Source organism: Esox lucius, chromosome 17 (assembly GCF_011004845.1).
Source record: "Esox lucius isolate fEsoLuc1 chromosome 17, fEsoLuc1.pri, whole genome shotgun sequence".
Taxonomy (NCBI): domain Eukaryota; kingdom Metazoa; phylum Chordata; class Actinopteri; order Esociformes; family Esocidae; genus Esox; species Esox lucius.
Window position 1 is genome coordinate 28,615,849 of NC_047585.1, and position 22,226 is coordinate 28,638,074.

Genomic DNA, 22,226 nt, shown 5'->3' on the forward strand with positions numbered 1-22,226 from the left:
ATCATCACTGATCTAAAATAGAGGTTTGACATAGGCCTATAATTTACAATGTCTGATCAGTGATCATTTTGGATTTAGCACCATCAGCAAACATTTGTCTCTAACATTTCACTCTAACTTTTTCCTTTCTGAGTTGATAAACCCAGGGAAAATAACATCTGATATTCAGTGCAATATTTTATAATGAGAATGGTATACAGCTAAATCGAGCAAAAGGGAAGAGTTAACTTGATAAAATGCAAACAATAAAAACAATGTTTTGTGCACAGGCATACCTTGGGTTATGAATTTTTGCCTCATATACAAGTCTAATTTATCCTGAGATACCAGTCAAAACTGCTGTGGTTCACATAAGGTAACAAACAGAAAAAAATCAGCTTCCGAGTTTTTTCAGAGTATGCATAAAGTCATCCCTCCTATGGCCCTTGGGTGTCCTCTTGTGGTCTTTGGTGAGCACACAGGCCTGATCAAAATAAAAACATCTACATTTTTGTTTATTGTTCATAAAAGTGAAACAATCCCTCAAGACTCTGTATGTCGGCAATTCAGATTAGATCATTTAGACCCTGTGAAAGATCCTTTCATAACATATTCTACTTTTCAGAACAGAAAATTGACATCCAAAGTTTCATCTAAGAGAATGTGGGCCAGTTCCATCTGGTTCCATGGTCTTCCATGGCTCAGCCACTGAGCTTACTCTCCCCAAGGGTGGGAATGCAGTGGAAATAATGCACTCTCAAGCCTTCTACCTCCTTTCAGCTAAAAGGCGGCCAAGCCACCACAAGGGCAAGGAAGTCCAATGAATGACCCCCCCCACCCCCACCCCACAGCCAAACATGGATGGTGCGGGCCAATTGCATTGCCATTGCTAATCTGTGAGCATTCAAACCGATCTCCAATCTCTTAATACTGAGAATTACATTTCAGTATTAAAAGAGACAAGCAGTATTTGTGGTCAGATCTGCTGGGGGATGGCCTCCTGCACTCTTAAAGGTGTCAGCTTGTGGAATGTATTGACCACATGGAAGACTTTATCCTGCGTCCCACTAATTGAGTGCTTTGCTGGAAGATGTCCACAGAGATGGCGAAACAGATAGAGGGAGCAGCTTTTGCCTTTAGACAGATGTCAACATCTTAGTGGATAGAGAGGCTAATAACTGCTGCAAGTTTATTTATGAACCTCTTCTGCCAGATAGAGATGTTATCTGACCGGCCATAAAACAAGTCAGCGTGCACACCAGCACACCATAAAGCACATCGACTTCTAAGTAGAAATGAGCTCAACTTTTGACAGGGAGATGGATAACCACACACTCCACACAAGCATCATAATGTTTTTGGATCTCAATTTCTCATAGGGTGTACTCATCTACAGCAAATTCAGCAGAAGTTCCTCTCATGTTCATTTTCATCAAAAGCATGAAGAGAGATATGCAGGAGATTGTGAGACGGTAAGTGGTGTGAACCCTACTAGTAGAGTGGTAGAAAAAGTTAAGTTATGCTCTAATTTATTCAAATTTGAAGCAGACACCCCTAGAGGATGAACCTGTGAACAGTTCATTGTGGCTTGGCTTTTAGATTCCATAGGATTTCATTGGTTTAGCTAGCTATTGTTTCCATGACATCATCACCAAGCACAATAAGAGATTTCTATTTAAGAAGTACTTCTTGCATTTCTTCATACTAAAATGTGTTTAATAGTGAAGTCTAAGATTTCTAGTAGAGTTTTCTGGCAAACTGAAAGTAATTTATTATTATTGAACAGAATAAGGGTATTGAGTATGTTGACATCTTGTGCAGAATTGTCACTGTCTAATAACGGCTCATTGATTTATAACCAAGCTCTTGTTTGTGTTGTCGAAATATCCTCAAATTGTTCTACCAAGTAAAGAGTCTCTTTATGTTATCTAAGAACATATGCTATCTGACAGGAACAAAATACATTACACAGTATGTGACAAAAAGTCATTGCAACTGTACATCAAAGGAATAAACAGACTTGTTTTTCCAAATGTATGGATTTCTATGGCTTCTGAACACAAGTGTGTTTGTTGATTGATGGTGGTTTGACAAGTGAGTGGGTTAAACATCAGTTAAAACCTGATAATAATATGTCCTGTTAGTGATATAGTAACAGTTACAAAAGGCCAGCTAGTGTTTTCAAACAGTTGAGTGTGTGTGTATGGCCCTGGTGGGTGTTTTATTAAAGAGATGAGAAGTGGAAAGGGTGTAGGTAAAGGAGAAAACAAAAGAAAATAAACTGCTGTGATGAGTAGTGCGATCATCTTTGTGACATCCTCCTCCCAAACCTGGTGGCGTTTTGGGAGGAATGGCCATCAACAGTTGATGTCTTGGTGGGCTTTTTCACCCATCTTCCCCTGGCTGCCCCTCCAGGGCTCCTGTCTCTCTGTAACCAAACGACGGTGAAGGCAGAATGGGGACAACCTGCTCTCACACCTTCGTTGCTGCTGCTGCCTCCAGCTCCATACACTTCTCTAAAAAGCGACACTTCAGTGTCATCAGACCACATGACCTGGTTACACTCAAAGTTCTAATGACATATAGCAAACTAGGTGCTTACATTTTTGGCTTAGAGACAGCAGATGCTTTCTCCTGTAAACGCTTCCAAATAACGGTTTGTCACGGAGGGGCCGTCAAATGCATCCTCTTCCAGGCAGGTTCATCACGGCTCCAGCTGTGACCTTTGCCCTATATTAGTTGATATGCATATTTTCAGGTGTGATGCTATCTTTTTAAAGCCAGTGTCTGATCTTTGAAGGTCACCAACCTTTCGTTTGTGTGTTCTCTGACCTTTCCCCTGTTGATGGACAGCTAGAATTTAGCCTGTTTGCCACCTCATATACACTGATTAGCCATAACGTTATGACCACCTGCCTAATATTGTGTAGGTCCCCCTTTTGCCGCAAAAACAGTCCTGACATGGACTCCACTAGACCTCTGAAGGTGTGCTGTGGTATCTGGCACCAAGACGTTAGCAGCAGATCATTCTAAGTCCTATAAGTTGCGAGGTGGGGACTCCACTGATCGGACCTGTTTCTCCAGCACATCCCACAGATGCTCGATTGGATTGAGGTCTGGTGAATTTGGAGGCCAAGTCAACACCTTGGACTCATTGTTGTGTTCCTCAAACCATTGCTGAACCATTTCTGCTTTGAAAGGGTGCACAGGGTCTGCAACAATGCTGACCCTGTGCACATGAATGGCAGGACCCAAGGTTTCCCAGCAGAACTTTGCCCAAAACATCACACTGACTCTGCCGGGTTGCCTCCTTCCCATAGTGCATCCTGGTGCCATGTGTTCTCCAGGTAAGCGACGCACACGCACCTGGCCATCCACGTGATATAAAAGAAAACATGATTCATCAGTCCAGGCCACCTTCTTCCATTGCTCCGTGGTCCAGTTCTGATGCTCATGTGCCCAATGTAGGAGCTTTCGGCAGTGGACAGGGGTCAGCGTGGGCACCCTGACTGGTCTGTGGCTACGCAGCCCCATACGCAGCAAACCGCAATGCACTGTGTTCTGACACCTTTCTATCAGTACCAGTATTAACTTTTTAATTAGCTACAGCAGCTCGTCAGTTGGATTGGACCACACAAGCAGCCTTTCCTCCCCACGTGCATCAGTGAGACTTGGCCGCCCATGATCCTGTCGCCGGTTCACTGCTTTTCCTTCCTTGGACCACTTTTGATAGGTACTGACCACTGCAGACCGGGAACACCCCACAAGGGCTGCAGTTTTGGAGATGCTCTGTCCCAGTCATCTAGCCACTCAATTAAATTAATATGGTACTTCATGTCTTAGCTGATTGACAATGTTTTCTCACAGCCTTTTTTGTTAAAATGTGCCTAGGCTGTGAATACTTGTGGAAGGCCCTGTATGTGGTGTAATAAAACAGATTTAGGAGTTCCAAAATCATGACCAAAAATCTCAAAATAATGTTATTTTATTATTTTTATTGCAATATTGTTTACAGTACAATAACTGCCAGGAATTTATTCAAATATATTGAGATACAAGAAAATAAAGACATATATTGAGGGGCAAAAAGGGTTTAAAAGCACTTAAAATTGATTACATTTACCTTTTCATCAGTCTAAAACTGTACCTGCTATTTACAATATACAAACTAGATATGCATATTGAATATAAAGGGTTTACATTTATATACATTATTTATAAAAGCTGGCTGAAGTCGATAGTTCATATAAGTTGTTACGAACCCATATAACAATTTAATGAAGCCAAACCTGGTACTCCAGGTGCCAGTTACCAGTTAGAGGTATCATATTAGCAACATTAACACAATGTCTCCCCCTGGTGCTAATACATGGTATTTGTAAGGGCTGACACGTTAGAGAAAATAACATACCAATTGTAGATGACATCAAAACGACACAGACATATTGTTAAAATGTATAACTTTAAATCCTGAAGTTTATCTAAATAGAAAAAAATGAATCTATTAAGCTACAAAATATTTGACAATTGGATAGAGAGTGTATTGTAGAGCTGGCTGATTCTGATAAGTCTCTCAGTACACTGGCTAATTCAGACGGAACTTTATTCACTGAGGAAAAATGTGTCAGTTATTGATTAAAAGAGGAGTTTGTTGTGCTTCTGAACCAAGTTTGACAGAACAATGATACAATACTCATAAACAATATTACAGCACTATAGTGCGCAAATTGCATCACAAGGGAAACATCCGAGGGACAGAAGACTTGAACATCTGATCTATCAAACCTGCTCAGTTGGCCAACAATCCCCAAAAGCAGCTACAAGGATGTTTAAAAACAAATCAGAAATACCATACCACTCATACCTGAAAAAACTTTACAGCCAGGCTTCTGAATTATATACGACTCATTTAGGAAGAGTCAATAGGATTAAGAAGTCCAAGACTTAGATTAAATACTGTATAACGGCCCATGTATCAATGATAACAGATCAACACATTAATAACAAATAAAGTTAATGTATCTATTGATCGTTTCACAATACAATAGCACCACAATTCAAATACAGTAGAGCCGTGTTTCATTTTGAGAAAATCGACACACAATCCTTGCAGTACATCTACTGTACATAGTTGTGTTATCTCCACACAGCAAAGCAGTAGACACACACCATGTTCACACTAAACAGTAAAGGGCTGCTTAGCACTATGTAGAAACAGAACAGGTGACAAAGAGCTTCAAGTAGTTGGAGGAAACATCCTTGTACCATGTTAGACCTTACATACATATATTTTTGTAATGTAACACACTGGATTATACAGGTATGATTTAGGAATGTTTCAGATATTGTTATTAGTATTACAAAGGGCAGTCTTAACCCTATAAAATCATATTTTTAAAACATACCTATCTTACAAATAAATTGTTTGCATGTCAATTGATTAATGATTATAGGAAGAGGTTGTGCTTATCAGCTGAAAGTGCTATAACTAACCATTTACTTAACAGGGATGTTAGAGAGACAATGACACCACATCATGTCAACAGACTGAACTTTAGTTAGTGACGAAGAAACAACAATAGAACTGGCTTGTCCTGGAAATAACATTTGCTCTCGCCATCCTCGATTCTCCACATACTGAATTGACCCTGTGAGTTATCTTTATATTTTTTGGTAATCTCTGATTACTTTCAAGAAATATACATTTTTTTTCAGAAACACCACAACCACCAGCCCAGGTAGAAAGTATCCTCTGCAACTATCCTCTTAGAAATACAATTCTAAAGATCCAATGACAAGGGTTAACGGTACCCACCAACACCTCTTTAACACCCAGCTGAGAAGACAGCTCATAGCCAAACTGTACTTCCATTTTAGAACTATGCCAAATACGAGACAGACACACCTATGTCACATAACCTTGATACTGTTTCTGATTATAGACTCCAAAGTCTACATCCTGTCTTTGATTATGAAATAACAATTATGAAAAAGATATAGCTTTGTATGTATCCTCCTGTATTGTAGTGGCAGAGTCAACGTCTATCCTCTCATATGAGGAGTGAAGCTGAGTGCTTAGTAGGACATCTCATGGCTGACCGTGTGACAACAGCAGCACGGAACACTGGACGTTGCCACATTAACTGCCAATCTAAGTCCAATAGCTTTTAATGCCACATTTCCACAGCTAATGAACAGAATATTGCCATGAAATATTTACATGAATAAGTAAACACACAACTTGACCTACCATCCTTTGTGTTTTCTATTCCCCCCTATTGTTGAGGAACGCATAGGGTGGTCGACTGAAGTAGATGGTCAGATCTTGGGGCAGGGCTGGAATGGCAGGTGTTGGCAGATTCAGAAAACTAGCTTCAGTTACCGTTTTGTTTTTAATGCACTATTGTCTGAGCCAGAAGGTATATTGGCCTTGCCCCCTCAACACAGTTTGGCTGGGGCTTTAGTTCAATGTGCCCTGAGTGAGCCGCAGTCCAGGGTTGGAGCGGAAACTTCCAGACCACGAAGACACCGTGGCTCACTCCTTCTGTAGGAAGAGATAGTGCGCGCCCTACTAAATATATCCATGACAACACAGAGCAAATACAATACAGGTCTAGATTCACAATATAAAAACTGAGGATGGTTGAAGCAGCTTAGTGACCACCGTTGCCTTTGCTACTCCCAGACGTCCAATCAATGATGATAAAACTGAGACTCATGATCATAAATAGGAAGCCTATTCCAGCGAAGCAGGCGGCCTGTGGGTGAAAGGTAGAGGAGGAGAAGAGGGAGGGAGGAAAGGGGGAGGGAGGAGAAGAGGGAGGGAGGGAGGAGAAGAGGGAGGGAGTCAGATCAGAGAGCGAGAGAGAAGATAGTGAGAAAGGGAAGAAACAGAGGAATAATGCACACAGTCGATGATGTTATTGAGTTTAGCCCGACAAGGAAATGTGCCCAAAGTGATTAAACCATCATTACTGCAGTCCAGGGCTTATGTATCAATGCAATTATGATATTAAAGAGGCATGACTTTAGAACTGCATTACTCACTCAGCAAATAATACTAAATTGAACGGATGAGTGAATTAAACATTGTCTATATTTAGCACTTCCAGCCTTGCTTCAGCCCACACCCATCAGGCACTCTCCCTGGGCATACAGAGATCTCATGGGCCTCTCTCATTATGTTCATTTCTACCATGATGTAAAGACATGTCACATGTGCATTTTCTTTAACAATCCTTTAACAGTAACAGGCCCGAGTCCCAGCAGTGAACTGTGCAGTGAGACGAAAGGGACTGCTAGCGGACGTGACTCACCAGGATTTTGGGGGTGGAACGCATGGGCTCCTGCTCCTTAGGAACGATACGGATGTAGAAGATGGCGGGGAAAATGAAGATGAGGCAAGGGGCCGATGTGGCGCCTGAGGGTGGAGAGGACAAAGACACCGTAGTCACTTTCTCAACACAAAAAAAAGAGTTCCACAGAACTGGAGGATAAAAGAGTTGAATTTAACAGTCCTTCTCTGTCAGAGTAACACCAGCAGATATCGACAGATTTGACTGTTTAACCCACACCACTTTGGCAAATTACACACGTGGGGTGATGAAAGCCGCTAAAACCAAGACGTGTAAAACGAATTATAACCCTCTGTAAATGATTGAATGCTTCAGCTGCCTAAAGATCACAAGACTTTGATTAAGGTTTATAGTATGCATTCCTGGGCTGATTTAAGAGCTTTCCCCTATTATGGATCCCAATCTGTTACTGCGTGTACAGTATTACAGATTGTAAGCATATAGGATCAAAGAGACTGTGGGTAAATGAAAGAGGCTATGATCATGAAGCTGTGAGGGCTCTGAGTTCACTGTGAGATACCAGAGGACCCTAGACCTCCCTTTGTCTGCACAACGATATCACCTCAAAGTGATTATAACAGTGGAGCAGCTCACATCATCATCTTAGATCAGATAGCAGGGACATCTTCCAGATACCTAATCCCACCATATGACCTGAGGTAGCTCACATCATTTAAATATGCATTCAGTGATGTAGTGGGGCTGTACACAGACATAAGCCATATACCCACTTCACATCACTTAATCCACACGGATACGTTTCTATGTATTTTAGTAGAGCTATACCCCGTGTAAATTAAAAAGGCTAGTGGAACATATCAGAATGTTTGGCTTACAGTGTTGATCAGATATTAATAATTAAGTGCAGCTTTGTGGTGGTAGGGACACATGTATACCTTCAAAGTAATGAGGAGATGTGCACTGCACACACTTGGTTTCATGGAGAGAGTTCAGTATTTCTGAAGGAGTGAATTATTGTGTGATACATATAGGGGAAATCCTTTTAACAAGGGTAATCCTTTCATACAATCCAATATTGTTGTTTTGAAAACCAATAAAACAGCATAGCGCAATTAAGAAGGTGTCTATAAAATATTTCCCTAAAGGTGTATTTTCTGTTTATACCAAAGATGTAAGAGTGAGTTTCATTTTGGGGGGTGCACATTTAAGAAGTTTTAAAGTGTTGTTACTATTGTGGGATGGACCAATTTATCTGCTTCTAACATTGGGGGGGGGGGGGGGGGGGGGCATGTGCCCCCTGTCTCCCATGCTCTTACGCCCTAGGCTTACACTTTAAAATGTTAAGAAATTAATGAAGAAAATGTAGAGGTGTGGGGAGCTTCCATAATGAGCCCCCAGAAGCCTTTTGTGTGAACTGCCTTGCAGAAAGACTGGAAAAAAGACTGGTTGTTCTTACTGAAAGAACAAAACAGGATTCATTCTTTTAGATCATTTTAGGTGCATATCACTGTTTTCTCAACAAATTATTTTTACACAGGAATCTCTCTCCCTTTGCCAGATGAGCAATTTTGGAAGAACACTGGCAAAATCAGAGTATACCTTCTTCTAGATGTACTTACATTTATTTAAGTTTGAGAAAATAGAAAAAACTTGTAGATTTCTACTTATCCTTGTCTACATTGATAGGGATATGTGTGACATTGGGCAGCAGTAAATTGGTTAACTGGTCTTTTCTTTTTTACTTATTTAGATTTTTTTATTAAATTAAAGGTGACAAGGGGCATGGGATGATGAGAAAATTATATAAATCAAGACATTACTAAATAATGTGCAAATCACCAACAGTTCTAAGCTTTTGCCTATAGTCCTTGCCCTTTTCTGTGCAAAGATATACAGGCGCTTAATCATTTCTGAAGTATGTGATTCCATTCCTACCAATGATGCCGAAGATGCCCAGGATGTTTGGGGCAAAGATGACAAGCAAGTTGATGAGGGTGAGCAGGGTAACAGCAATGGCAATGTGGCGGGGCCAGTAGAACGTTTTGTTGGGAAAAAACAACTGTTGGATTGCTCTTCTTACCTGAGGACAACATAGAGAGACAAGCGCAGATATAAGATTATTCTTTTTCACTCACACACTCTCATCGTTGTCGAGATATGTGTCTTCTGAAGCACATCCATTGCCATTCTGGTTCTCATCATGCAGCTCTACTAGGAAGTCTAGACTGGGTTCCATACAGGCTGTAAGGAATGCACTCTGTCACTCCATCTCGACATACAACCAAGCCACCACAAGGAGTCGCTAGAGTGCAACAAGGCAAGACAACCACGTTAAATGTCAAACCCATTTCTGCACAGTGCTGGCCAATTGCACGTCCTCTGTTGAACCCCTGAGATATCATTGTGTTGCTTGAAGTAATAAATTACATTTGTATGAAATGTAATAAAGAAATGCTGAGAAACAGGACAAATGACTGTTAACACATCCCCAAATGAACAGATAAATATATGCCTAGTAGCAGCCCGTGCATTTTCAAACTTCCTAGTGCACCTCGTCACCTCAGACAGTGTGTGATAAGAGGTGACTACTCACAGGGAACAGCACTATGGGGACAGTGTGTGATAAGAGGTGACTACTCACAGGGAACAGCACTATGGGGACAGTGAGTGTGACAGCGGTCAGCACGGCCAGACGCACACACAGTATCAGTGTGTCGTACGGGTCCAGACGGCTGTAGGTGTGCAGCAGCTCTGACTCCACCTCACCTATAGGGGGCAGACACGTGGGGGGGGGGGGGGGCGGACTTAGCAAAGCATCAACCACCAACTAACATGCAATAGAAGTAATAGGCAATATATTATTAACATGAATGAATTTTTGTAGATGTGTTAAAATGATATCTGTTAACATATGATACATACAGCACATTGATCTCAAAGCCTTATAATTATATATATACAATGGTTGTACTGCACTTATTGTTCTAATAACAGTTGAATAACATGGATTCACTCAGATATTACAAGCTGGTCTGACATTAACACTGGCCTCTAGGAGGAGTAGTAACTTCATGATGTTTTTCTACCACTGCAGCCACATGACCCATCTTCTCATCTGAGACTGATTTTAGAATAGTTTCTGAAGCCTCAGCTTTTCAGTGCAAATGAATTGCAGACATGAGAATTGGTTTTGCTGTTAGCAAACGCAAGCTTCAATTTAATAGACTGAAAAATAGTGAACAATTTAGCAACGAGAGGCATGTTAGTGAAGGAGGGAGAGAGAAGAGACAGAAAGAAAGAAAGAGAGAAAGAAAGAAAAATTACATAGACAGACAGACAGAGAGGGAGAGAGAGAGAGACAGATAGATAGATACAATGGCATGGAGGTGACCGGGCCTCACCATAGAAGGTTAGGTATCCAAACAAAGCAGCCAGGAAGTACATGGTGTACATGACTACAATGGAGATGTTGGACACATGCTGCATCCTTTTCTTTGAGGGGCTGTAATCAGAAAATATTGAATGGTATGATGTCACACAGGCCTACACATCATACACACCAACACACACCAATACCTCCACAAACACACATAAAAAAGGCCAGTTTTTCCTGTTGTTGTCATACTGTGGAGTTACATAAGATCAAGAAGAACAAGAATCCTACAAATGAATGGAACACTGATCCATAGAAAGATGTTCCAGTGGGTTCAACAAGGCAGGGGATGATACTGTTTATTCAGATTATCATCATGCTAGCCTTGAGAGCAACACGACAGAGAACCGGCAAAGCAGCGTGCATGTGACACTGGCATAGCCGAGCACAGAACTGACATGATGATTTTCCTATCTTCGGGGTGAGTGAACTAAATTCAGGGTCCAAAATTAAACAGCAGCAGTGTTGCATACTGGGTAAGTGGGGCACCTACTTTTTTAGCTCAGTGTAGATGGGCAGGACCTCAGGGTGGCAAACAAAGGCAAACGCCAGGATGGGGATGGTATAGGCCGTCTGGAGGAGAAAAACAGAACACTGTGAAATCACCATGGATACAGCGGTACCAGCCTCAGCCATCTTACACCAACCTAATGTTGTACTGGTCATTAATGCCTTGAAGCACAGCACACAGGCCTAACTGTTTCCCTGTGATTAACCTGGCTACTGACCAACTTTTAGCCCGCTTAGAGATTCCTGAGCTGTAAGCAGATCAGCAGGGATTGGTCCAACTAGCTTGAGTAACTAAGGAAATCTTACACATCTTTTAGGGATGTTGATAAAGACATAATAGGGTTTATAGTACTAGTCAATACAAACTACTGTGTGACTACACAGCAATACAATTACTGCATACTATTACTGACAGTACTGATGCAATCATACAACACACAGTGGCAATTGAGTACAATATTTACAACTGACTGAAGTTGAACTGTATACATTTACTGTATAGATGTACAATATTTACAACTGACTACAGTTAAACTACTGTATAAATGTACAATATTAACAATTGACTACAGTTAAACTAATGTATAAATGTTACAATATTTACAATTGACTTCAGTTAAACTACTGTATAAATGTACAATATTTACAATTGACTGTAGTTAAACCAATAGTCCTAGACAGGAGATAGTGGCTACAGAGATAGCCAGAGTCAGATATGACTTTCGGAAACCCACCTGTGAGTTGAGGTTGACCATTTTAGGGGTGCAGGATGGGTTGTAATGTGTGTCATTGGTAACAGCAGTCAAAACAGCTGTGCTGTTCAAGGTGAAGTCTGTAAAGGGACACGGGGTTTGGAACTTCTTGTAGATGACCTGAGGACCAAAAAGACGAGTTGGCATGATGAGAGGAGGAGCATGGAGGACACGGCGTGCATTCAGACTGTTACACAGAGACGATTTGGCGTGATGAGAGGAGGAGCATGGAGGACACGGCGTGCATTCAGACAGTTACACAGAGACGAGTTGGCGTGATGAGAGGAGGAGCATGGAGGACACGGCGTGCATTCAGACAGTTACACAGAGACGAGTTGGCGTGATGAGAGGAGGAGCATGGAGGACACGGCGTGCATTCAGACTGTTACACAGAGACGAGTTGGCGTGATGAGAGGAGGAGCATGGAGGACACGGCGTGCATTCAGACTGTTACACAGAGACGAGTTGGCGTGATGAGAGGAGGAGCATGGAGGACATGGCGTGCATTCAGACTGTTACACAGAGACGAGTTGGCGTGATGAGAGGAGGAGCATGGAGGACACGGCGTGCATTCAGACTGTTACACAGAGACGCAGGCTCAGCCAGGGACAGAGAGAAGGCAATAGGCATGGATTACTAAAACTAGGTCAGAGAAAAAAACACACGCAGGTCTGAAACAGCAGGGCACAACAGAAACTAAGCTCAGTGTAGTGAATTCATATACATGTTCTGCAAGAAAGCCAAAACGTAAAAATCACTGTGGATATGAATACTATATTTTAGTTATACACATACATATTGTCCCCACTTTAAACCATGAAAATAAGACCTGTGTGTAGCAAAGGAATTTGGAAGATTTGCATTAAATGTTTTTTTTGTTGTGCCCAGATTTCTAGTCAATTTTGAGAGCATTACAACAGATGGAAGTCTACTGTATATCTGTATAACAGGTGGAGGTCAACTGTATATCTGTATAACAGGTGGATGTCTACTGTATATCTGTAGAACAGGTGGAGGTCTACTGTATATCTGTATAACAGGTGGAGGTCTACTGTATATCTGTATAACAGGTGGAGGTCTACTGTATATCTGTATAATAGGTGGAGGTCAACTGTATATCTGTATAACAGGTGGAGGTCTACTGTATATCTGTATAACAGGTGGAGGTCTACTGTATATCTGTATAACAGGTGGAGGTCTACTGTATATCTGTATAACAGGTGGAGGTCTTCTGTAAATATGTATAACAAGTGTAGATTTACTGCATATCTGTATAATAGGTGGAGGTCTACTGTATATCTGTATAATAGGTGGAGGTCTACTGTATATTTGTATAACAGGTGGAGGTCTACTGTATATTTGTATAATAGGTGGAGGTCTACTGTATATCTGTATAACAGGTGGAGGTATACTGCATATCTGTATAATAGGTGGAGGTCTACTGTATATCTGTATAACAGGTGGAGGTCTACTGCATATCTGTATAATAGGTGGAGGTCTACTGTATATCTGTAGAACAGTTGGAGATTTACTGTATATCTGTATAACAGATGGAAGTCTACTGTATATCTGTAAAAAAGGTGGAGGTCTACTGTAAATCTATATAGCAGGTGGAGGTCTACTATATATCTATAGAACAGTTGGAGGGTTACTGTATATCTGTTTAACAGGTGGAGGTCTACTATATACCTATAGAACAGTTGGAGGTCTACTGTATGTCTGTATAATAGGGTGAGGTCTACTGTATATCTGTATAACAGGTGGAGGTCTACTGTATATTTGTATAACAGGTGGAGGTGTTCTGTAAATATGTATAACAAGTGGAGATCTACTGCATATCTGTATAATAGGTGGAGGTCTATTGCATATCTGTAGAACAGTTGGAGATTTACTGTATATCTGTATAACAGATGGAAGTCTACTGTATATCTGTAAAAAAGGTGGAGGTCTACTGTAAATCTATATAGCAGGTGGAGGTCTACTATATATCTATAGAACAGTTGGAGGGCTACTGTATATCTGTATAACAGGTGGAGGTCTACTATATATCTATAGAACAGGTGGAGGTCTACTGTATATCTGTATAACAGGTGGAGGTCTACTGTATATCTGTATAATAGGTGGAGGTTAACTGTATATCTGTATAACAGGTGGAGGTCTACTGTATATCTGTATAACAGGTGGAGGTCTACTGTATATCTGTATAACAGATGGAGGTCTACTGTATATCTGTATAACAGGTGGAGGTCTTCTGTAAATATGTATAACAAGTGTAGATTTACTGCATATCTGTATAATAGGTGGAGGTCTACTGTATATCTGTATAACAGGTGGAGGTCTACTGTATATTTGTATAACAGGTGGAGGTCTACTGTATATTTGTATAATAGGTGGAGGTCTACTGTATATCTGTATAACAGGTGGAGGTCTACTGCATATCTGTATAATAGGTGGAGGTCTACTGTATATCTGTATAACAGGTGGAGGTCTACTGCATATCTATAGAACAGGTGGAGGTCTACTGTATATCTGTATAACCGGTGGAGGTCTACTGTATATCTGTATAATAAGTGGAGGTCAACTGTATATCTGTATAACAGGTGGAGGTCTACTGTATATCTGTATAACAGGTGGAGGTCTACTGTATATCTGTATAACAGATGGAGGTCTACTGTATATCTGTATAACAGGTGGAGGTCTTCTGTAAATATGTATAACAAGTGTAGATTTACTGCATATCTGTATAATAGGTGGAGGTCTACTGTATATCTGTATAACAGGTGGAGGTCTACTGTATATTTGTATAACAGGTGGAGGTCTACTGTATATCTGTATAACAGGTGGAGGTCTACTGCATATCTGTATAATAGGTGGAGGTCTACTGTATATCTGTATAACAGATGGATGTCTACTGTATATCTGTAAAAAAGGTGGAGGTCTACTGTAAATCTATATAGCAGGTGGAGGTCTACTATATATCTATAGAACAGTTGGAGGTCTACTGTATGTCTGTATAATAGGGTGAGGTCTACTGTATATCTGTATAACAGGTGGAGGTCTACTGTATATTTGTATAACAGGTGGAGGTCTTCTGTAAATATGTATAACAAGTGGAGATCTACTGCATATCTGTATAATAGGTGGAGGTCTATTGCATATCTGTAGAACAGTTGGAGATTTACTGTATATTTGTATAACAGGTGGAGGTCTACTGTAAATGTGTATAACAGGTGGAGGTCTAATTTATATCTGTAGAACAGACAGAGATCTACTTTAAATCTGTAAAACAGGTGGAAGTCTACTGTAAAGCTGTATAAAAGGTGGATGTCTACTTTAAATCTGTATAACAGGTGGGGGTCTACTGTAAATCTGTAGAACAGATGGAGGTCTACAGAAATTCTGTAGAATAGGTGGAGGTCTACTGTAAAAGCTGTATAAAAGGTGGAGATATTGCTACATAGCCGCAGCATATAACAAGTGGAGTTCTACCCTTTGTCTGTGTGATACATGGCAATCCACTAGACAGCTCTATTACAGGTTGAGGTCAAATATAAAGCTCTATAACAGGTAGAGCTCCACTGTAAAGCTTTATAACAGGTGGAGGTATACTGTAAAGCTGTATAAAAGGTGGAGGTCTACTGAAAAACTTTATAATAGATGGAGATCTATTACTTAATTCTATAACAAGGGGAGGTTTTCTATATAGATGTATAGCAGGAGGTCTATTGTGTAGTTACATAAGAGATGGATGTCAACAAAGGGCGTATGAGTGGGGGGAGGGCAGGGACAGATAAATTGGTCCATCCGTGTGTTCCCCCCGATGTTAGAAGCAGAAAAATCCCCCCCAGAATAATAAGGACAATTTGCAAACTTTTTAAAGATGTCTCCCCAATATGAAACCCAATCCTATGTCCTTGATTTCACCTATATATAATAAGTGGAGATCTAGTTGCATAACAGGTGTATGTTTAATCTAGTTGTATAACAGGTGTATGTTTAATCTAGTTGTATAACAGGTGTATGTTTAATCTAGTTGTATAACAGGTGTATGTTTAATCCAGTTGCAGAACAGGTGTATGTTTAATCTAGTTGCATAACAGGTGTATGTTTAATCTAGTTGCATAACAGGTGTATATTTAATCTAGTTGCAAAACAGGTGTACATTTAATCTAGTTGCATAACAGGTATGTCTAATATATATAATAATGTGGCAATTTACTATATTGTTGCATAACAGATGGCGCTCTTTTGTATAGCTGCATAACAGTTGGAGGTTTACTGTATAACATGACAGTACATACCGAGATGAGGAAGAACACCATACAGGAAAGAGAGAAGCCACTGGTGTAACCAAGGTACCCTGAAACAAAGCAGAAACCAAGATCAGAACCACTCATTTTACACTTCACACCTCTACGAAAAGGGCCATGGGAAGCAAGAATGACCTCCATTTTTCTCTCCTTTAATATATCCCAAAGCAGATTATAGGGTATACATTCAAACATCCCAGTTTCATGACAATGTGACATGAGGTCATACTGTACTCTAGATATGTATTTCCTTAGCGGGCCCTGTGGACTAGATGTGGAGTGTTGAGACCTAGAGCTAATTACTGGGCCCTGGCTATCTAGCAAGTCTGTTTGTGTTTCTCTCTGTCTGTCTGTCTGTCTGTCACTCCTCAGTCTGTCTATCTCTTGACAAAATGTTCATCAGGAGAGAAACATGGATTAAGAGGTCAGGACTTTTCTCCCAGCCTATTTTCTCTCGCTTACTTACTCAGAGCAAATCATACTGTATGAGAGAAAGACACAATGAGACAACAAGGAGAGAAACACTGTCATTTGACGAAAGCTTTGTAGACATTTTTCTTTGTTAAACGAGAGCTCTCATTAAATGGAGTTGATGCCATGCAGGGATTTCTAAGCCAGATAGTTTAACATTTTCGTAGAAGAGCTGACAGAAACTTTATTTCATATGACACAACTAGGCCTCACAGAGATCTACTGAGAGCCCTACCTAAAACAATCAGGAGGTTTTTGCCACGCAACAAAAGACAAACAAAAAAACTGTTTATAATAGATAAAATTATTTTCTTTTATTAAAGTCTTAACTGAGACAGCTAACATTAACTCACCTAGCTGCTTCATCAGAGCCAGAGGTAGGATAACACTGATGGACACCAAGACAACCAGGTACTTTCCATTGAGGTACCACTCACTGGATTGGGGGATGACAAATAAAGAGAAATGGGAAGGCAGGGGCAGAGCAGAAGAGAGAAATATGTAAGATATTTACATGATCATTTACTACATATTTGGTCCTGATTTGTCAGGGACATTCAGTAACTGATAACCCCTGTTAAAACACACCAGGGGCCAGAAAAAAAGCTAAAAAAGGTTTGCAATCAGTACAGAAAGTCTAATTGACTTCAATGTGAAAATGTACACATCTTTCCAGAACCATTAGATATTGAATCCAGTTGGCACTGGTATAAGAGGGATATCAGTGTATTAAAGCTCTTAAGCTTTCCTGCTATTCCTCTTTCTGCAAAGACCCACAGCAAACAAAGCTCTCCAGGCAATCCCTTTTCAAAGCACATGGACAGCACACCCAGCACATTCAAATCAAAGTGAAAGAGAGCGTGTTCGCGCGTGTGTGTCTGTGCGTGGGCAGGCGTGTGTTTTGGGGAGAGAGAATAGTAAGAGAGGGATGCCTCAGTGATATGGTCATCCTTCCTCAGCAGTCCTCACACAGCCCTATTCTGACCGCTGACGGTGCTCGAGGGTGAGAAAGCGGGCTCACGACCTGGCAGCATCGTCACTAGACAGTCAGTGGGGGCGTGTACGCCACATGCCCTTAGCACACTGAGGCAGACCCTTCGTAGTCTACTTCACCCGAGGTGTTGCTGTCTAGAGACTCAACACTAGAGATTACAAGCTGAACAGGCCAATGTATGACGCGCAGAATACACTGAATTATTATTGCTAACAAAATCCCACGCATGACATGGGTTTACTTGTTATTTTTGGACCGAGACCGTGGTGGAGATTAATCTGACAGAGAACTCCAGCATCTGTATTCAGTCGTTGTATCCTGTAGGTTTATTTTGCAGTCAGTGTGCCAATTTGGGATGCCTCAATATACACACCCCAGCCAACCATCTGCCCAATTGGCCCTGTGACACAATCTGGCATCATCAGACGGGGAGGTCTGTCCTTCACCGGCAACCAGGAAAGAACATACACACAGAGAGAAACACACCACCACAGATCCAGACACAAACAGTTCAGGTAGACAGCCTGGCAAAACAGGCAGACACACATATACACACGCATACATATTTGGAATACTTGATTTTTAATCACAAATCCCATTACAGTCAAAATGATTGAAATTGTTTAAAGGGAATGATATCTAAACAGTATACCGGTCGCTCATACTGGTGGTCAGACCCTTGTTGTAATGGGCAACTTATTTCAAGTGAAGCGTCTTCACCTGGACTTGCCAACAAAAATGATAACTGGTGTACTTTGGTGTCCTTTGTACACTGGAAAACAAAGGATCTTCTGACTGTAATGAATACGATGGGGGATGGAGTGCAGGTATTTATTTTGTGAAGTACCACACGAGGAGGCTGGTAACCTGGTCATAGGGCAGGCAGAAGGTCATTCCCAGAGGAGTAGTCAGAAAACGGGTTGAATATCAAAACTGCTTCTGTACGGTACAGGTAAGGAATCAGAGTCTAAGGTAAACTGGCAGGAACAGGTCCGTATATTAAGGGTCGAATAAATATGCCAAAAAGGCATAGTAAAGCCTAGTCAGAACAAACAATACCTCACCAAGAAAATAAGAACAAGGACTGAACTAAATAGGCAAAAGATGATGGGAACAGGTGGTGCAGAAATCAGGTACGAACAAAGGTGATGCAGGGGCATAGTTACACATAAGAACCAAGCATGGATATTAAAAACTAGATCTAGACAAAACCTGTTGGTGCGTAGAGGATCGGGTGGCAGTCGAAGGCGGGGGCCTCGACAACCTGATCCCTGGACACGGAAACTAGTTCTAGGGACGTGGAACGTCACCTCGCTGGCGGGGAAGGAGCCTGAGATTGTGCGTGAGGTTGAGAGGTTCCGACTAGAGATAGTCGGGATCACCTCTACGAACGGCTTGGGCTCTGGATCCACACTCCTTGAGAGAGGATGGACTCTTCACCACTCTGGAGTTGCCCATGGTGAGAGGCGGCGGGCTGGTGTGGGTTTGCTTATAGCACCCCAGCTCTGCCGCCATGTGTTGGAGTTTACCCCGGTGAACATGAGGGTCGTTTCCCTGCGCCTACAGGTTGGGGATAGGTCTCTCACTGTTGTTTGTGCCTACGGGCCGAACGGCAGTGCAGAGTACCCGACCTCCTTGGAGTCTCTGGGAGGGGTGCTGGAAAGTGCTCAGACTGGGGACTCCATCGTTCTACTGGGGGACTTCAACACCCACGTGGGCAACGACAGTGACACCTGGAGGGCCGTGATTGGGAGGAAGGGTGCCTCTGATCTGAACCCGAGCGGTGTTCAGTTATTGGACTTCTGTGCTAGTCCACCATGTTCAAGCATTAGGGTGTCCATCAGTGCATGTGGCACCAGGACACCCTAGGCCGTAGGTCGATAACAACTTTGTTGTCATTTCATCTGACCTGCGGCTGTATGTCTTGAAAACTCGGGTAAAGAGTGGGGCAGAGCTGTCAACTGATCACCACCTGGTGGTGAGTTGGATCCGATGGCGGGGGAGGAAGCTGGACAGACTCGGCAGACCCAAGCGTACTGTAAGGGTCTGCTGGGAACGTCTGGCCGAGTCTCCTGTCAGAGAGACCTTTAACTCCCACCTCCGGCAGAGCTTCGACTGGATCCCGAGGGAGGCTGGAGATATTGAGTCCGAGTGGACCATGTTCTCCACCTCCAATGTCGAAGCAGCCGCTCGGAGCTGTGGCAGCAAGGTCTCCGGTGCCTATCGAGGCGGCAATCCCCGAACCCGGTGGTGGACACCGGAAGTAAGGGATGCCGTCAAGCAGAAGAAGGAGTCCTATCAGGCCTGGTTGGCTTGTGGGACTCCTGAGGCAGCTGACAGGTACCGGCAGGCCGAGCGGACTGCAGCCCGGGTAGTTGTGGAGGCAAAAACTCAAGCCTGGGAGGAGTTCGGTGAGGCCATGGAGAAGGACTATCGGCTGGCCTCGAAGAGATTCTGGCAAACCGTCCGGCGCCTCAGGAGAGGGAAACAGTGCCCTACCAACGCTGTTTACAGTGGAGGTGGGCAGCTGTTGACCTCAACTGGGGATGTCATCGGGCGGTGGAAGGAGTACTTCAAGGATCTCCTCAATCCCACCGTCACGTCTTCCATTGAGGAAGCAGAGGCTGAGGGCTCAGAGGTGGACTCGTCCATCACCCGGGCTGAAGTCACTGAGTTAGTCAAGAAACTCCTCTGTGGCAAGGCACCGGGGTTGGATGAGATCCGCCCTGAGTACCTCAGGTCTCTGGATGTTGTGAGGCTGTCTTGGTTGACACGCCTCTGCAGCATCGCGTGGCAGTCAGGGACAGTGCCTCTGGGATGGCAGATCGGGGTGGTGGTCCCTCTTTTTAAGAAGGGGGACCAGAGGGTGTGTTCCAACTACAGGGGGATCACACTTCTCAGCCTCCCCGGTAAAGTCTATGCCAGGGTTCTGGAGAGGAGAATACGGCCGATGGTAGAACCTCGGATTCAGGAGGAACAGTGTGGTTTTCGTCCGGGCCGTGGAACACTGGACCAGCTCTATACCCTCTACAGGGTGATGGAGGGTTCATGGGAGTTTGCCCAACCAATCCACATGTGTTTTGTGGATTTGGAGAAGGCATACGACTGTGTCCCTCGTGGCATCCTGTGGAGGGTGCTTCGGGAGTATGGGGTCCTGGGTCCTTTGCTAAGAGCTGTCAGGTCCCTGTACGACCAAAGCAGGAGCTTGGTTCACATTGCCGGCAGTAAGTCAGACTTGTTCCCGGTGCATGTTGGACTCCGGCAGGGCTGCCCTTTGTTGCCGGTTCTGTTCGTAATTTTTATGGACAGAATTTCTAGGTGCAGTCAGGGGCCGGAGGGTGTCAGGTTTGGGGACCACACAATTTCGTCTCTGCTCTTTGCGGATTATGTTGTCGGCCCCTTCAAACCAGGACCTTCAGCATGCACTGGGACGGTTTGCAGCCGAGTGTGAAGCGGTCGGGATGAAAATCAGTACATCCAAATCTGAGGCCATGGTCCTCAGTCAGAAAAGGGTGGCTTGCCCACTTCAGGTTGGTGGAGAGTTCTTGCCTCAAGTGGAGGAGTTTAAGTATCTAGGGATCTTGTTCACGAGTGAGGGAAGGATGGAACGGGAGATTGACAGACGGATTGGTGCAGCTTCTGCAGTAATGCGGTCGATGTATCGATCTGTCCTTGGTGAAGAAAGAGCTGAGCTGCAAGGCGAAACTCTCGATTTACCGGTCAATCTACGTTCCTACTCTCACCTATGGTCATGAGCTTTGGGTCATGACCGAAAGGACAAGATCCCGGATGCAGGCGGCCGAAATGAGCTTTCTCCGCAGGGTGGCTGGGCGATCCCTTACAGATAGGGTGAGAAGCTCAGTCACCCGGGAGGAGCTCAGAGTAGAGCCGCTGCTCCTCCACATCGAAAGGGGTCAGCTGAGGTGGCTTAGGCATCTGTTCCGGATGGCTCCTGAACGCCTTCCCGGGAAGTGGTAGAAATACCAAAATAAAGATCCAAATTAGGGAAAAAGTGAAGAAATACTTTTGTAGGCCTTCAGCTTTGAAAGAATTTTGTTTTTAATATTTTCTATTTCAAGCTTTTCAGAACATATCCCAATCAGACAAATGAATGGTCAACCACAGGGCAGAGTGACTGGTGCTTTTTTAGGTAGGTTCATTTTCAGATATATATTGTAATGAAAAATTTAAGTCAACTCATGGAGGCGGCTGTTAAGGAGGAGGGGTCGGTTAGCTGAGGGAGGGTACGAGCTCAGCTGATCCCACAATGCTTAGGGCACAGGTATTTAAGTCCAAAGGGCAAGGGCACTAGCTGTCATCAATTATTTTGTGCTCTTCCCATCCACCCTTGCTCTTTCTATAGGTTCTGCCAGGGGGGTTGGCATGCCTGCCTGGCATTGCCATCTCGTTATGCCGGTGTTGTCATGACAGCTGCACGGTTGTGAGGATGGCAATGGGTTT

At 42.9% G+C, this 22,226-nt stretch overlaps 1 protein-coding gene across 4 annotated transcripts in view; it reads right to left on the minus strand.

The window, feature by feature from the left end:
* Positions 1 to 3,954: 3,954 nt before the first annotated feature.
* The window catches only part of LOC105017174 (sodium-coupled neutral amino acid transporter 3), a 60,950-nt gene continuing 42,678 nt past the window's right edge, over positions 3,955 to 22,226 (minus strand). For all 4 annotated transcript variants that reach the window (XM_029114163.2, XM_029114162.2, XM_029114165.2 and 1 more), the window contains 9 exons: positions 17,125 to 17,207; positions 16,292 to 16,350; positions 11,973 to 12,110; positions 11,222 to 11,301; positions 10,697 to 10,797; positions 9,937 to 10,061; positions 9,231 to 9,375; positions 7,296 to 7,399; positions 3,955 to 6,737 (listed from right to left, as the gene is read on the minus strand). In XM_029114163.2, the coding sequence (XP_028969996.1) occupies positions 6,633 to 6,737; positions 7,296 to 7,399; positions 9,231 to 9,375; positions 9,937 to 10,061; positions 10,697 to 10,797; positions 11,222 to 11,301; positions 11,973 to 12,110; positions 16,292 to 16,350; positions 17,125 to 17,207 (940 nt within the window). In that variant the 3' untranslated portion in view covers positions 3,955 to 6,632. The remainder of the gene's footprint in view (positions 6,738 to 7,295; positions 7,400 to 9,230; positions 9,376 to 9,936; positions 10,062 to 10,696; positions 10,798 to 11,221; positions 11,302 to 11,972; positions 12,111 to 16,291; positions 16,351 to 17,124; positions 17,208 to 22,226) is intronic.